The 16,276-nt window shown below is 39.4% G+C and overlaps 1 protein-coding gene across 3 annotated transcripts in view; it reads right to left on the reverse strand.

Moving 5' to 3' along the window:
* Positions 1-16,276, reverse strand: part of CPSF2 (cleavage and polyadenylation specific factor 2) — a 28,268-nt gene that overhangs the window by 7,039 nt on the left and 4,953 nt on the right. For all 3 annotated transcript variants that reach the window (XM_080661471.1, XM_080661469.1, XM_080661470.1), the window contains 10 exons: positions 15,555-15,737; positions 14,315-14,474; positions 14,126-14,231; positions 12,363-12,492; positions 11,145-11,260; positions 9,846-10,033; positions 8,840-9,130; positions 3,149-3,249; positions 2,611-2,811; positions 102-254 (listed from right to left, as the gene is read on the reverse strand). In XM_080661471.1, the coding sequence (XP_080517597.1) occupies positions 102-254; positions 2,611-2,811; positions 3,149-3,249; positions 8,840-9,130; positions 9,846-10,033; positions 11,145-11,260; positions 12,363-12,492; positions 14,126-14,231; positions 14,315-14,474; positions 15,555-15,703 (1,595 nt within the window). In that variant the 5' untranslated portion in view covers positions 15,704-15,737. The remainder of the gene's footprint in view (positions 1-101; positions 255-2,610; positions 2,812-3,148; positions 3,250-8,839; positions 9,131-9,845; positions 10,034-11,144; positions 11,261-12,362; positions 12,493-14,125; positions 14,232-14,314; positions 14,475-15,554; positions 15,738-16,276) is intronic.

Here is a 16,276-nt window from a genome sequence, read left to right on the forward strand (position 1 = left end):
CTTACTAGAGGATATTCAGAAGTTTCACTTTGGAAACAATGCAAATTATATAATTCATGTGTTTGAAATTTTTATTTACAAAATGCAACGAAAGCACTTACTTTATTTCAATAGATTCTGTCATAGAAATACACTTAGTAGGAACATCAGATAAATCCTGATCCATGGGTTCATCTCCATTTGTCAAGCCAGATTCTAATTTGCTTTTTTCTTCTTCAGTAGCTTGAAGTTCTGGCACCAAGAAATCCTCTGGTCTAAATAAGAAGTCTCTAATTAGAAGTAGTAACAAACTAATATTATGTTACTATAACTAACTAGTAGGTGGCATAATTTTTAGACTCCTCACATATCTCAAGATTTAAATATACAGTTGATCCAAAGCCAATGCAATATCATAATATCAATTATCATATGACTGCATATATTATGTTCTTCGTGGCCATTAAGGAGTACTCTTTAAAACACACCCTGTGAGCCAGTGAGAGCCCCTAGACAGGTCATCAGAAGATCTCAGTGGTTAGTGTAAGTACTATTACAGCCTGGCTCTGCATTTGTTTCCAGTTTCTGTGGTTTCCCTGGCCACCTCCTAATTCTTATAAACCTCATATATCCTTTGATTTCTTTAAGACCCCCAGTCCTCCCACCGCTGCTCAAAGAAAGCAGGTAACTCTGCATTTGCACATTAACAAAAAGATTGGACTACAAAATCATCAGCTCCCTCAAAAGCCCTTGTCTTTATTTCAACAAACTGTTAACACATCTATCTTCCCATTTTTACCTCCAGTATCAGAGAGTTGAATGTTAAAATTAAAAAACAAACTTTTAAAACTGTTTTCTCTAACTACTGTAATTGTGTAGGCCCCACCCCCAAACCCACTCACACTCCTTGGAATCCCAACCTGTTACCCAGCACCTAAACTGCTGCCGCTACTTTCCCCTGAAGCCCAGTCGCCCACTGTCATCCACATAATAACAACAGCAGTAGCAGGCACCGGAAGTGCATTTACTATGAGTCAGACTGTATGCTAAGTGCCTTAAAAACAACAACCTTAATTCTTACCCCATTTCTCAGACAAGGAATTGAAGCTAAAAAGCACCATCCATATGCTAAACACATTGGCCATTAATTAAGTGGGATGGTAAGCAAACTCACCAATGCTATTTGGATTATTTTTCTTCTCTACTATTTCAGACATCCAAGTTGACAGTGGAATTTTCCTAATTAAACCCAAGAGTGAGTTTAAAACCTACGTCCACAATAGGCTCAAGACAGTATTATGAAAGTACAAAGAGAGTAACAAGAGAGGAACCGTGCTGAGGTAGCAAGGAAGAACCAGGGAAGGTTTTCAATAGTTTGGGGGGCCAGATTTAGCAGCCCAGACACCTGGGATGGGAAGGTGGAACAAAGCAGAAGAAACATGTGCAAAGGGGTAACATGAAAAAGCTGAGAAGGGCCCTAACCGGTATGGCTCAGTGGATAGAGCGTCGGCCTGCAGACTCAAGGGTCCCAGGTTCGATTCTGGTCAGGGGCATGTACCTTGGTTGCGGATACATCCCCAGTGGGGAGTGTGCGGGAGGCAGCTGATTGATGTTTCTCTCTCGTCGATGTTTCTCTCTCATCGATGTTTCTAACTCTCTCTCTCCCTTCCTCTCTGTAAAAAAATCAATAAAATATATTTTTTTTAAAAAATATTAAAAGCTGAGAAGGAATCTGAGAAGGCTGGAGAACACGAACGAAGCAGAAGGATGTAGAAACATCACAGAACAGGAGGGAGAAACTAGACCATGAAAGACATTGTGCAGTGCTAAGGCACTGACATTTACCTGAAAGCGACAGGCACCCTAAGGGATCTTTATACAGCATAGTGTTTTCAGATATAAGATTAGAACATGTGATTTCAGTTCTTTTTTTAATTGTGGGTATAGATTTTGTAGATTTTCCATGGTTCCACTCATGCTATCTCATGTTTTTCTGGTAAGTAAAACATGCGTGTAACACTATCTGAAACATAACCCATTTCCCAAATTTAACATAATCCCACCCATCAAAAGTTCTTCCTATCCTAAGTCTCTTCCCAATGCATGTCCTTTATCTCTCTTTTTAAGTGGGAAATAGAAGTCTTCATCCTAAGTAATAAAACTACCAGCTCTCCCACTAGCCGGTTTGGCTCAGATAGAGCATCAGCCTGAGGACTGAAGGGTCCCGGGCTCAATTCCAGTCAAGGGCACATGCCCGGGTTGTGGGCTCGATCCCAAGTAGGGGGTGTGCAGGAGGCAGTCGGTCAATGATTCTCTCTGATCATTGATGTTTCTAGTTCTCTCTCCCTTCCCTTCCTCTCTGAAAGCAATAAAAATATATTTAAAAAATGAAGTGATACCTGAGTATAAAAAAACAAACAAAAACTACCAGCTCTCCTTTAATTTCAATTCTCTAGATGTTCCTCCACCTTCCTACTTTTACATTTCAAACTGTAAGTCTACAATTTTCAAGCTGTAGTTCTCAGAAAGCAACAAGGTACACAAAGACCAGAAAGACCAAATTCACTGGACTTAAATAACACACTTGATACCTCTAATCTGTAAGAAAGAAGATCTGTTTTGCTCACATACTTGATAATTTCTCCATATTCATCCCATTTAATTCTTTCTTCTGGGGCAGGAAACATGGGGTAAGACTTTTTAGCCTGTTTGAAGAAACTTCCCTTCCGACTGCCTTCACCTTTCATCATCAGGTCGTGCTTAGTTTTATGAGCCGAAGGCTGGTCAATGTCTTCCTCAACATCACTTTCATCGCTGGAATCTATATCGACCCTAGGAGGATTTTAGAATAAAGATCATAGAGTCCCCAAAAGATTCTGAATTAATGCTCATAAAATTATTATTGAATGCTGAATATTAACTGGATGGTAATACAATCACCAATATTATTGGGGTGATATTTTGTGAAACATAGCATTAACTGTCAGATAATAAATACATATTGATATTAGCAATGAAAGAATTTGATATTTCAGAACCATTTGAAAGATGTAACCAAAGTAATGAGGTTGAAACAAAAGTTAAATATTTTTAATTAAACTTTTTTGTCTTAGAAATGTTTTTCTCAAATTACATACAAAAACTTATAATATGTCTGAAAATAACTCACTCTTTTGACTGCTCAAGTTTTTTAGCAGCTTCTTTCTTTAGCTTCTCTCTTTCCAAGTATTCTTCAAGTTCTTTCCCTTCAAGCTTTACCCGTTTCCTCAACTAAAGAGAGCAGACGAAAGGAAATATCAATATTAGGAGATTAAGGTAAGTGAGGTGTGAGATATATTGCATCTCTAAATTGATTCGTCATCTTTAAATTTTTCGAGAAACCAAGATGGTGGCATAGGTAAACACTGAAACTGCTGCCTCGAACAACAATTTCAAAACTACAGCTAAAAGACAAAACGGACATCATCCAGAACCACAGGAAGGCTGGCTGAGTGGAAATTCTAAAACTAGAAGGAAAGAGAAAAGCACACTGAGACTCAGAAGAGCTGCAGGAGGCAGAGGTACTGAGACACGTGCGCGAAGAGGACTGGCAACTGAGTACGCGGCTGGCTTTCTCAAGCGGGAGGGAGACAAAAGCTCCCGACTGTACTGAACTCCAGTTCCAGGCAAGACTCTGGGGACCCAGACTCATTCGGGGGGAAACTGGACTGTCTGGCAGCAGGCGGAACTCGAGGGTGGCTTTCTCTCAGAGGTGCTTGCAGCGATTACCACGGGACACTGAGACACAGGGGCCTATTAGGGCAGGGCTGATGGGAAACCAATGCTGTCTGTTCCACCCTGAGACTCTGCCCAATCCAAGCTGAGCACAGAGGCTTTTGCAAGTCTTGTCTCATGAGGGTGTCTCCAGGACAGAAGTTCTCCCAGCATAGACACAGCTGATCCTCACAGCCAATTGGTCTGGAGGTCAATTCCTCCCAGTGTTACCAACAACAATCAAGGCTTAACTACAACAAGACTGTGCACACAGCCCACAAAGGGGTGCACCAAGAGTGTCCACCTCAGGCCCTAGCCGGTTTGGCTCAGTGGATAGAGCGTCGGCCTGCGGACTGAAGGGTCCCGGGTTCGATTCTGGTCAAGGGCATGTACCCTGGTTGCGGGCACATCCCCAGTGGGGGAGTGTGCAGGAGGCAGCTGGTCGATGTTTCTCTCTCATCGATGTTTCTAGCTCTCTGTCCCTCTCCCTTCCTCTCTGTAAAATATCAATAAAATGTATTTAAAAAAAAAAAAAAAAAAGAGTGTCCACCTCAGGTAACTGGGGAGGCTGAGCCACCGGGCCCTATAGGACACCTACCACACAAAGCCACTCTATCAACTCAGGGAAGTAGCCAAAATGCGGAGACAAAGAAACAGATCACAAATGAAAGAAATGGAGGAACACAAACTACTGGATATAGAGTTCAAAACCACGGTTATAAGGTTTTTCAAGAATTTTCTAGAAAAGGCCGATAAATTTAGTGAGACCCCCAAGGATATGAAAAAGGACCAACTAGAAATTAAGCATACACTGACTGAAATTAAAAATATTATACAGAGATCTAACAGCAGACTAGAGGATCGCAAGAATCAAGTCAAAGATTTGAAATACAAAGAAGCAAAACACACTCAACTGGAAAAGCAAAAAGAAAAAAGAATCCAAAAAGTTGAAGATAGTGTAAGGAGCCTCTAGGACAACTTCAAGCGTACCAACATCCGAATTATGGGGGTGCCAGAAGAAGACAGAGAGCAAGATACTGAAAACCTATTTGAAGAAATGACAGAAAACTTCCCCCACCTGGTGAAAGAAATAGACTTACAAGTCCAGGAAGCGCACAGAACCCCAAACAAAAGAAATCCAAAGAGGACCACACCAAGACACATCATAATTAAAATGCCAAGAGCAAAAGACAAAGAGAGAATATTAAAAGCAGCAAGAGAAAAACAGTTAGTTACCTACAAGGAAGCACCCATACAACTGTCAGCTGATTTCTCAACAGAAACTATGCAGGCTAGATGGGAGTGGCAAGAAATATTCAAAGTGATGAATAGCAAGAACCTACAACCAAGATTACTCTACCCAGCAAAGCTATCATTCAGAATTGAAGGTCAGATAAAGAGCTTCACAGATAAGAAAAAGCTAAAGGAGTTCATCACCACCAAACCAGTATTATATGAAATGCTGAAGGGTATTCTTTAAGAAGAGGAAGAAGAAGGAAAAGGTAAAGACAAAAATTATGAACAACAAATACATATCAACAAGTGATTCTAAAAATCAAGTGAATAAAAAAATCGGATGAAAAAAAATAAACTAAATTTTTCTCTGAAAATTATTCACGTGTCCATTATCGGCACTTACAGATCCTATTTAGATTAGTACAAAAATTGAGCTTTCCCATTTCTAGGATGGGCTTAATTTAAATCAAACTGGTTTTAAATCACTAATCAGGAAAAGAAAATACAGCTAAGTATTTTTACAATTTAGTGTAGGTAAGACCTCCATATGACTTAAAACCTAAAAGCCATAAAGGAAAATATGAATAAATATCCTATATAATAAAAGCCTAATATGCTAAATTTCCAGTCGACTGGTCAGCCGTTCAACCAATCAAAGCATAATATGCTAATGATATGCTAAGGCTGCTCAACTGCTCATTGTGATGTGCACTGACCACCAGGGGGCAGACAGTCGACCGGTCGACCAGTTGCTATGACATGCACTAACCACCAAGGAGCAGGCACTCCGACCAGTAGATTAGCTTGCTGCTGGGGTCTGGCCCATCGGGACGGAGCTAGACAGGCCAGACATGCCCTGGAGCCCTCCTGCGGTGGGTCCCTGGCTGGTCAACCTCCCGCGTCTCTCCCCAGCCCTGATCATGCACCTGTGGGGTCCCTCAGCCTGGCCTGTGCCCTCTCGCAATCCGGGACCCCTCGGGGAATGTCAGAGACCCAGTTTTGGCACATTCCCGCAGGCCAGGCTGAGGGACCTCACCGGTGCACAAATTCGTGCACCAGGCCTCTAGTGGCAGTATAAAAAATAAAGTCATTTTAACATTTTAAATTCCAGTTAAAAGAAACTGAAAAATCTATTTGCAGCACTATATGACTAGCAGAAGCTACTGTTTTCCTAAGAAAAAGATGACCAACACATCAGAAAAGAGCAAATATATAGGCCATTTCTAAAATAAGAAAAACAAATAACAGCCATGAAGACTTGTAGGATATATCTGGAGGTCAAGCCAATAGGAAGGACTTGTTGCTAGATTGATTATGGGTGTTAAAGAAAAGTAAGGAAGTTAAAATAAGTTTTAATAATCTGTGCATTAGAAGTCAGGATAGTGCTTACCCTGGGAAGCGGTAGGGAAGACCAGAGAGGGGGCATCTGAGGTACTGGTAATATTCTATTTCTTGGTCTAGATACAGGCTAGCCAAGTGTGTCCGATTTGTGGAAATTCATCACACTGTACGCGTACAATATGCACGCTGTTCAATATATATTATACTTCAATGAACTTTTTTTTTAATTTCTGGATTTTTGGCTTGCGTAAACATGTGGAAAATGCTGTTATTCCCTGAGATGAGGAAAGCTCAAAGAAAAGGAAGTTTGGAAGAAGAGGAGACATAGTCAAAATTGTTTTGGACGTGACCAAGCAGAGGAAAAAGTAATAGATAATGGACAGAAAAGGGTAACTACACAAGAAATATCCCTAACAAGGTAAGAGGGAATGAATCCTGACCTTAAGTACTACTACTTAGGAAAAAAATTAAAAACCTAACATTTCAAGTTTCAGCTTTGAATGTCATTTTCTATTTTTTTCAAACTTAAACCACGCTTAATATTCTTTTAAGAATTCCTCAAATGGCATATCTGCCTTAACTGAATTTCTAGTTATTAATGTTTTCTGATACAGCATTTCATATCTGATGAAACTGTTTCAAATATTTCTGAGCTCTTTATACTTTGTATTTCTAAGCTATTAAAATAACCCAAAAGACAGTATTTTACATTGGTGTGCTTGCTTTGAATCCTTCCTCAATAATTCTGTATTTACAGTGAATGCGTATCAGATTTTAGTTACTATTACTATGGTTTTCATTTTTTTTTTTTAAATATATATTTTATTGCTTTTTTACAGAGAGGAAGGGAGAGGGATAGAGAGTTAGAAACATCAATGAGAGAGAAACATCGATCAGCTGCCTCCTGCACACCTCCTACTGGGGATGTGCCCGCAACCAAGGTACATGCCCTTGACTGGAATCGAACCTGGGACCTTTCAGTCCACAGGCCGATGCTCTATCCACTGAGCCAAACCGGTTAGGGCATATGGTTTTCTTAAGTAAAGTTAATAAGATACTCTTCCTACTCAGCTTTAACAAACTAGACATCCCTTAAAATGGCTGCATGAAGACAAAACGAAAAGCAGTCTTCTAAAACTCTGCCCAGCACTGGCCGTCATTAACCCATTCAATATCAATTGTTATAAACTTCAGGTTAATGCCACTAGTTTTGGAAAATTGATATATTATGATCTTTTGGCATAATGGTCATTTGACTGTCTTGCTCCTATAACAGGAAATAAGGCAGCAGCAATGCAGATGCAGAAACAGGTGAGGCTACTAAGTGGTGAGAAGATAAGGGAATTCCTGTCTGACTCCCACTTCTCAAGTTAACAGCTCCCACATCACGTGTTATGGGTGAGGACTGAGATGGAGCTGTAGGAGTTTTGAGAAGAAAGAAGGTATGGAGTTGTCTTACGGGACAGTGCAGGAAGAAACTGCCACAAAATGCTGAGTGCTAGTGTTGGGTGCCCTTCTGAGATGTGAGATCAAGAATGTGCAGGAAGACCTATCCCCACAGCAGAGAGTTTAAGTCCTTGGGTACAGCCACACACTAAGCAAATGGTTTAACTAGTCAAGGCTTTGCCAGGTGAGTACAATAGCAGAAAGAAGGGTAAGAGAGTTAAAGGTGTTCACAAAATAATGATGGACCACTGACTCAAAGCTGGAGGGAGGACGGATAGCAAAAGTAGTGAGGTTCATGAACGTAAAGTCCCGATGGGACCAAAGAACGGTTGGCATGGCAGTAATAGAGTCATCTGTAAGGTCAGGGTGGGACGCTTGAGGTAGTAGAGATGTGGAAGTTGTTCAACCATAACAAGGTAAGGGCATGACCATGGGAATACACAGCATGAAGGTGGGAAAGATACTGAGGTGGAATAGAGGAAAAGGTCACTAAGGAACAAGAGAGCCAAGGAACTGGGCAGAGAGGAATGCTAAAGTCATCAAGAACGAAGCCCTGAGTACGAGTGGACAGGAAGGCTCTGAACCAGGGTCCGAAGTCACGGATGAATGACAGAATGACCAAGAGATCAGTAAATGTCAGGAACAAGGAGGGGTGAGTATACTGTCAAATCTGACATAAGAACTGCAGACGGAAGAGAAATGGCTTCAAAGCTGCAATACATAACTAGAACACCCACCCCACCCCAAGTATATGGAACGTGGAAGGAGAAAGAAGGAGAAAGAGCGTCTACCTGGGAGGGCTACAGGAAAAAGTATCATTAGGAAAGCGCCGGATTCCAACTAAGGAAAGGACGCAGAGCAACTTCTCAAAGGGGAAATGAGAACAGTGCATATGCATACTGTCTGGGGGTGGTTCCAGAGGGTAGCATGGGAGGGTTCAAGAATGAGTGTTTCCAACTAAGTAGCTCTGAAATTTGGGCTATTAAAGGTTCTCTACTGTTATTCTGATAAAAATCTTGCAAGTTTTGAGTTTTATAATGTATTCAAAACAGTGTTAAGATAAAGTTCATATGCAAGCACTTACCTCTATTTCTGTAACTTTTTCAGCAGGGTTATCAATTAAGAAACGTGCTAAAGTCCCAGGAGTAGTTCTGTAAGTTAGAATGATGGAGTTTTTAGGGTCCTCACACCACTGAATAAAGAGATCCCTTGAAAATCCACATTCCAGGTCGGGCTGGCTGGCAAGTACCACTTTAGGACTGGGTACTCGAGCCAAGTCAGAAAGACCATGACATAAAGAGAGATGGCGGAACTGAAATGGATTATTTCTTTTGTCTTCAAAACATCTCATCAATTTGTCACTCATCCATTCTACCTAATATGGGGGAAAGATGACAATGATAAGAAAACGCTATATTATAACTTCAATGTATTCTACCACAGTCAGGAAGTTCAAGTTCTAGCTCAAGTCTGCCCCCTCCCCGCACCACTGGTTGCTTAAATTTGTACCTTTCTGACAAGCAGCCTATTTTCTGCTTCTGCCCCCAGTAGATCCCACCACCCATAGTGTTCACCCCCAAAAATCCAATTTTGCATTATGTTTCACTTATAAATTACTTTAAGCCTATGGAGATGGCTGTGTATAAGTTCTAAAGGAGTATCTTAACTCAGAGATTGCTATATCAAGGACAAGAGTTTATTCAAAAGGAAGAGAAAAATGAATTCTAACATTTATAGCCTATGAGGTTGGTTTAATTTTTGTCCCCATTTGCCATACTAAGTGCTAGAGGAGAAGCAACTTGCCCAATCTGTAAAATGGGGGGGGGGGTGTGGGGGTGGGGGTGGTGTGTGTGTGTGTGTGTGTGTGTGTGTGGAAACAGAACCTACTTCATAGGGTATATAATGATTAAATGAAGTAATACATGTAAAGCAGGAAATATAGTAAGTGGTTAATTTTTAGCTTTTTATTATTGTCATCATCACATCCTCTTCAACAGAAAAATAAAATCTGAAGGGCAATTGAAACAGTGTTGTCCATAAGCCCAATCTGTGTAGCAAACTATATTACAAACGATGGTGTAAAGACAAACCTGGGACTTAGAAAACTCCACCACATTGTAGCTGACGTTGTTCAGGAGTGCCAGGGAGTAGACACCCAGTCCTGCATCTTTAGTTCGCCAGATCTGGTCGAGGAGCTGCGCAAGTTCCAGAACTCTGCCTGCAGTGTCCACCGCTATCAACACGTTGCCATCCCCGCGAAGTGTCTCCAGGACATTTGCTAGAAAACAAGAGTGTAAAATCCCTATAGAACACAACAGTACTCTGCTACAAAATTAAACTTTATCTCCATGTTTTTACTATAAAAACTATGATTTATAAATAAGCCATTACCAGGCCAGGTACAAAATAAAATAATTTTGTTCAGGCTATTACGATATATTTTATTCTCTTAATACATCTTTCTAAGAGTAAAAAACAATGCCATTAACTCTCAATTTTTTTCACAGAGACATTAGAAATCACTGGTTTCAACCCTTAATGTAGACTTTACATTCATACATACATGTTTCATATATGTGTATGTATGCCTGTAGAATAAAATAGATCATATTCTGCCAACAAATGCATCTTTATAAATAGATTTAAATAGATTCCCTTGCTCTAGATAAAAGTCTGCTTGAAAATATTTAGTAAAACCAACTCTAGCAAAAACAAGAATTGAAAACATTCTTAGTGTAACATAGTATATGAGTTATACTTTTTAAGTAGATAGACAAAGGCAGTGGTTTCAAAAATGTTTAAAAGTAGAATCCAAGCCGGATGGTGTGGCTCAGTGGTTGAGCATTGAGCTATGAACCAGGAGGTCACAGTTCGATTCCTAGTCAGGGCACATGGCCAGGTTGCGGGCTCAATCCCCAGTAGAGGGGTGTGCAGAAGGCAGTGGATCAATGATTATCTCTCATTTTTTTATTTTATTTTGTACCTGGCCTAGTAATGGCTTATTTATAAATCATAGTTTTTATAGTGAAAACATGGATAAAGTTATCTTTAATTCTGTAGCAAAGTACTGTTGTGTTCTTATTGATTTATATAAGATCTTTATATTTTGGTATTCCCTAGACATATACCTGTGAGTGCCAGGGAGAGCTAGCTATATGGTGAATGGCAGGGAGAAGCCAATCTTTATACCTATTCCACAAAAATTATATTCAAACCAATGAAAGCATCTTTTTGTACAAAATATTGATATGGTCATATACTATTTTTAAATAACTAGAGTTAGACAATCTCTTATGACAAGAAAAGTGATAACCAGAACAGAACAAGCAGCAATTCACTCTACCAAGCACTTCCATGGCTCTTTATAAGGGACCTTATGTAATACATACTCAGAAGTTGCTCATCTCTCTGTTTTCTCCTCGGCTGCACATATGTAGCATTAAATGAATCTGTGATAAGTAGGGAGGGTCTGCTTAGCATTTCCAGGGAACATCCGTTTAAGTGGCTATAATAAATTTGAAGAAGAGAAATATTTATATCATTTCAAATAAACAACAGCTTATCTTACCTGAAAATAAGCAACGTCTTTTACAAGGCCTTTTTCCTCCTCTGACTATAAAAGTATACACATATGCTCACTGATAAGAAAACCTGAGCACTAACCGGTTTGGCTCAGTGGATAGAGCGTCAGCCTGTGGACTGAAAGGTCCCAGGTTCGATTCCGGTCCAGGGCATGTACCTTGGTTGCGGGCACATCCCCAGTAGGAGGTGTGCAGGAGGCAGCTGATCGATGTTTCTCTCTCTTCGATGTTTCTAACTCTCTATCCCTCTCCCTTCCTCTTTGTAAAAAATCAATAAAATATATTTAAAAAAAAAAAAAGAAAACCTGGTAAATTTAAAAAAAAAAAAAAAAAGGAAAAACCAAGATCTTCCAGAGTACCAGCACTCAGACATCTATAATATTAAAAGCATAATATGCTAATTAGACTGGACGTCCTTCCAGGCGACCTTCGAGACGAAGCTGGGGCTGCAAGGGAAGCCTGGGTCCTGGGTGCCTGCCGGCCAGCCGCCAGAATAAAACCCAGGTCCCGGGTGCCAGAGGGAAGTCGGTGCCGGCAGCCAGGGGAAGAAAGGCCTACTCTTGCACGATTTTCGTGCTTCGGGCCTCTAGTAATTGATATAATATGCTATGAATACAAAATGAAGTATTTAAAATTAAACTGCTGTGTCTCCTTTTAAAGGGAATCTGACTTTAAATATAACTATATTAGATGGTAATTACTAACTCTACAAAAAAAAAGACAGGTCAAGTTCATATAAAGTAGTTTAATGTACAAAAATTTATCTCCTATGCAGCATCTCCAGGAGAAATCTGTTTCATAGAGTGGAAACTAACATGTAAATTTCAAATATATTTTTTATCTCTTAGTATCATAGTTTTCTCTTACAATGCAAATAATTAAGTAATTTTGACAATATTCACTAATTGGTGCATTTAAATAGCTTTAGATTTCCAGTTGAAAAAAGAACTGTTTTCTAATTTTCCCTCCAAAGTATAAAATAATAACCAATTGTATTTCCATTAGCTTTTCTCTTGATATACCTACATCTCCCTCTTGTGGTTGAAGTCAACTGCATAAACAATTTCTTCTTCTCCATCTTTGACTATTTTCCATATGGTCCCACCTATCATATGACCAGCCGGCAGAGGTGTGATAGACAAGCCATGTCCTTTACCTGGAGATCAACGAGATAATGACAACACTCAGATTTCTTTTACATCCCTACAGAAAGGTTATTTATTTGTAAGCTATTTTTTAACAGGTAATATAGACAGTGATACAAAATTCAAAAGTAAAAAGGCAGACAGTGAAATGCAAGTCTCACTCTCCTGTCCCCTGGCTACTCCATTCCCTCTTGGAAGCAAATGCTCTTGTCACTTTATTCTTTATTAAGTACTAGAGGCCCGGTGCACGAAATTCATGCACTTGGGGGGGGGGGGTCCACTCAGCCAGACCTGCACCTTCTCGCAGTCCAGGAGCCCTGGGGGAATGTATGACTGACAGTTTAGGCCCACTAAGCCATCAGTCGGACATCCTTAGCATTGCCACGGAGGCGGGAGAGGCTCCCACCACTGCCGCTGTGCTCGCCAGCCATGAGCCCGGCTTCTGGCTGAGAGGTGCTCCCCTGTGGGAGCGCAATGACCATGAGGGGGCAGCTCCTGCATTGAGTGTCTGCCCCCTGGTGGTCAGTGAGCATCATAGTGACTGGTCATTCCACCATTCGGTCATTTGCATATTAGCCTTTTATTATATAGGATTCTTACAGACATATTTGTGCTTATGAATAAAAGGCTAGAGACTGGACTTAAAGTTACTATTACTAGTAAATTACTTAATACGAACTAATAAATTTTATTACTTATATTGTACACACAATTATTAAGTATTTACATTTTTGCTAACCTCTAAACTGACCATTCCAACCTCATTAAAGAATTTATCCTAGAGAAAAATTCAGTACACGCACAACTGTTGAGACCATTGTTACTTCCTGGCTAAATCTTCAGATTCCTCTGTTGCACCATTTTTGCAATGCCAGGGTTCATATCTGAAAATCTTTAATAAAATTATCTCTGTAGGTAGTAAATATAAACTTACTATGTAACTTCCTGACTTAATGAGAGAATAAACTTTTTAATGCTTGATTCTAGTCATTTTTGTCCTTTATGCTGCCATCGCATTCCACTGCCTTCAGTCACTACAGCCAGTTGTCTGAGCTGCTTATTCTCCTCGACCTGTGAGCTCCCAGGAGGAGGATCTGCCCACGTTACCTCTGTGCATTACACACAGTAGACACTAAATAAGTCTTTCCCAAGTTAAAGGTGAAAAGGCCTTTGTTGTTGCCCTAGCCAGTGTTGCTCAGTGGTTAGAGTGTCCACTCCCACACCACAGGGCCACAGGTTCGATTTCTGGTCAATGGCACTTATCTGGGTTGCAGATTGCAGGTTCCAGTTGGAGCATGCCTGGGATGCAACAAATCGATGTGTCTCTCCCACATCAATGTTTCTCTCTCTCTTTCTCCCCCTCCCTCTCTCCTACTATCTCTAAAAAAAATCAACAGGAAAAAAATCCGCGGGTGAGGATTAACAACAAAAAGGCCAGAGTTGTTCACATTTTGTTAGTATTTCATCTGGAATATTTTCCAGTCCAAATGACTCAGGGGAGGTTCAGAGTTCTTATTAAAAAATGCTAATTTTTTATTCCTCAGACCACAGTGCCTGCAACTTTTACTACAAATTCCCCTTGCATTTTTTCAGTAAGTTAAATCCTGTTAGTTCAATTATTTTATTGATGGAAATATTTTTTACCTTTCAAATTCACAATCTGAGAGAATTTCAACTGCTGTATTTTATCAAAGGCTGCATCCACGTCATCTAACGTGAACAGAGTGAAATCTTCTGTATTATGTCGAGACTAAAAGAATAATACAATACAAATAAAAGGTTAAAAATAATCACTGCAGAACCGTTAAATTTTTTTTTAACTGCTTATATTACCTGGTAAAGATCATACATGAACATCTGTCCCATTTTATAAACAGGAATGGTCGCATAGATAGCGCAGTTCAGACCCAACTTCCCGACAGCATATGGGAGGGCTCCGAGGTGGAGAGGATCGGGGTGAGACAACAGCACCGCATCAATCTGGTGAACGTGCCTGGGAGAACACCACCAAAATTACCATTTCCCTAGTCATGTTTTAAAGATGAGGGCAGGACACTCAAAACTAATTCACTAATTCTGATTCCTCTCAGTATTCTGAATTGAAGACTATGCTGGAGTTAAAAGAGCTAAAAGTATGATGCCTACAAATTTTAATTCTGACCACCCCTGTCCTGTATAGATATCAAAATCATGCTGTAAGTAACACTAAGTATTTAGTGCATAGATACATTTCAAAGAGAAAAGAAACAGATACCACATGTAAGCTGATTTCAAATGTCTACCTTATATACCATTAATTTAAGTTCAAGAACTCAGCTTAGAATTTCAGAAATGAAGGAGGAAATATTTAAACAGCCACATATATATTATGGATTTTTGGCCCAGCTATTTATCATGGCAATTGATAGCATATTCATTATAGTAACACTTTACTTAATCAAGGAAGCATATGTTCTCATTGACAAAAGAAAAAAATGTTTTGCTAAAAGTTCTAAGGTTTGTAAATGTTTTAAGTCTTCTTTCCTTCCCTAACTAGTACAATACGGCAAACATTACTGAGTTTTTCTCCAATGGGTTACTATTGTTTTGTATCTCACAGTCACTATTCTGAGCAACAATTCTCAATGTCTAGCACCAAAAGATCAAAAAGCAAGCTCATGCGATCTGACTGCAGAACTTTCACATGGAGGGTTTTTGCTCTCTTCAAATTCTTATAAACTTACTCTTTTCTAAAATTTGGGTGCAAAATGTTTATTCAGATCCATTAGCCAAGTAACGATTAACTTAAGAGTATGCTGAATTTCAAATAACATAGCCTATTAGTCAATCAAACTTTATAAGTGAAAACTAGAGGCCTGGTGCACGAAATTCGACTGGATGACCGGACACTTAGCATGTTAGGCTTTTATTATATAGGATAGTCATTCTTTGGCCGTTTGGCAGAAGTAAAACTAAGTCTTTTACTATAAACTATATTAGAGCAAAAAAGCAAACACTATTTAACATGAAAATAGTATTACAATGTAGAAAAGTTGATGTACTAGAAGTCTAGAAATATTAAAAGTTAACTTACTTCCTCAGGGAATCGATAATATCCATAGAAAAGTGCTCATCCCAGCCACAGTCCAATAAAAATCTAAATTCATCGACTTGGAGAAGATAACAAAGAGCAGATTCTTCTTGAACCCCAGAGAGGGTAGTTAATTTGATAATAGACGTCATTCTTTTTGGTCCAATAACAACAGTCCAAACGGTTCTTTCAAAAGAAAAAAATATATATAATTAAACATAAAAGTACAGCCTAATATACACACTAGACAAATTAAAATTATATATAATTTCTAAGTGGGCAGAAATTCCATAAACATGAAAAGCAAACATTTTAAAGACCCCTTTCCATCACTGCTAAGTTTAAAAGCACAAACATCTTACACACTATTGTTTACAATGAGTGTTGCAATGGCTCCCCAGTGTGGTTTAATGAAAAGCAGTGGACTTGGGAATCAGACAGACTCAAATTTGAATCTGCTCCTACGTGGTTCTGGGCAAGTTAATTAACCTTTCCTTACCCACATATCCCAGTCTATAAAACATAAATATTAATATATACATAAAGAGAGTAGAATTTATGTTGGGACACCTACTACACATATTTCAAGAAAATATAACATGAACACATCTATTGAGATTTAGGACCTAAAACTAAAATTGTGAACTATTAAACAAATGTTATAAAAATATTCACTAGTCGCCGAAACCGGTTTGGCTCAGTGGATAGAGCGTCAGCCTGCGGAC

Source organism: Plecotus auritus (genome assembly GCF_963455305.1).
Source record: "Plecotus auritus genome assembly, chromosome: 1".
NCBI lineage: Eukaryota > Metazoa > Chordata > Mammalia > Chiroptera > Vespertilionidae > Plecotus > Plecotus auritus.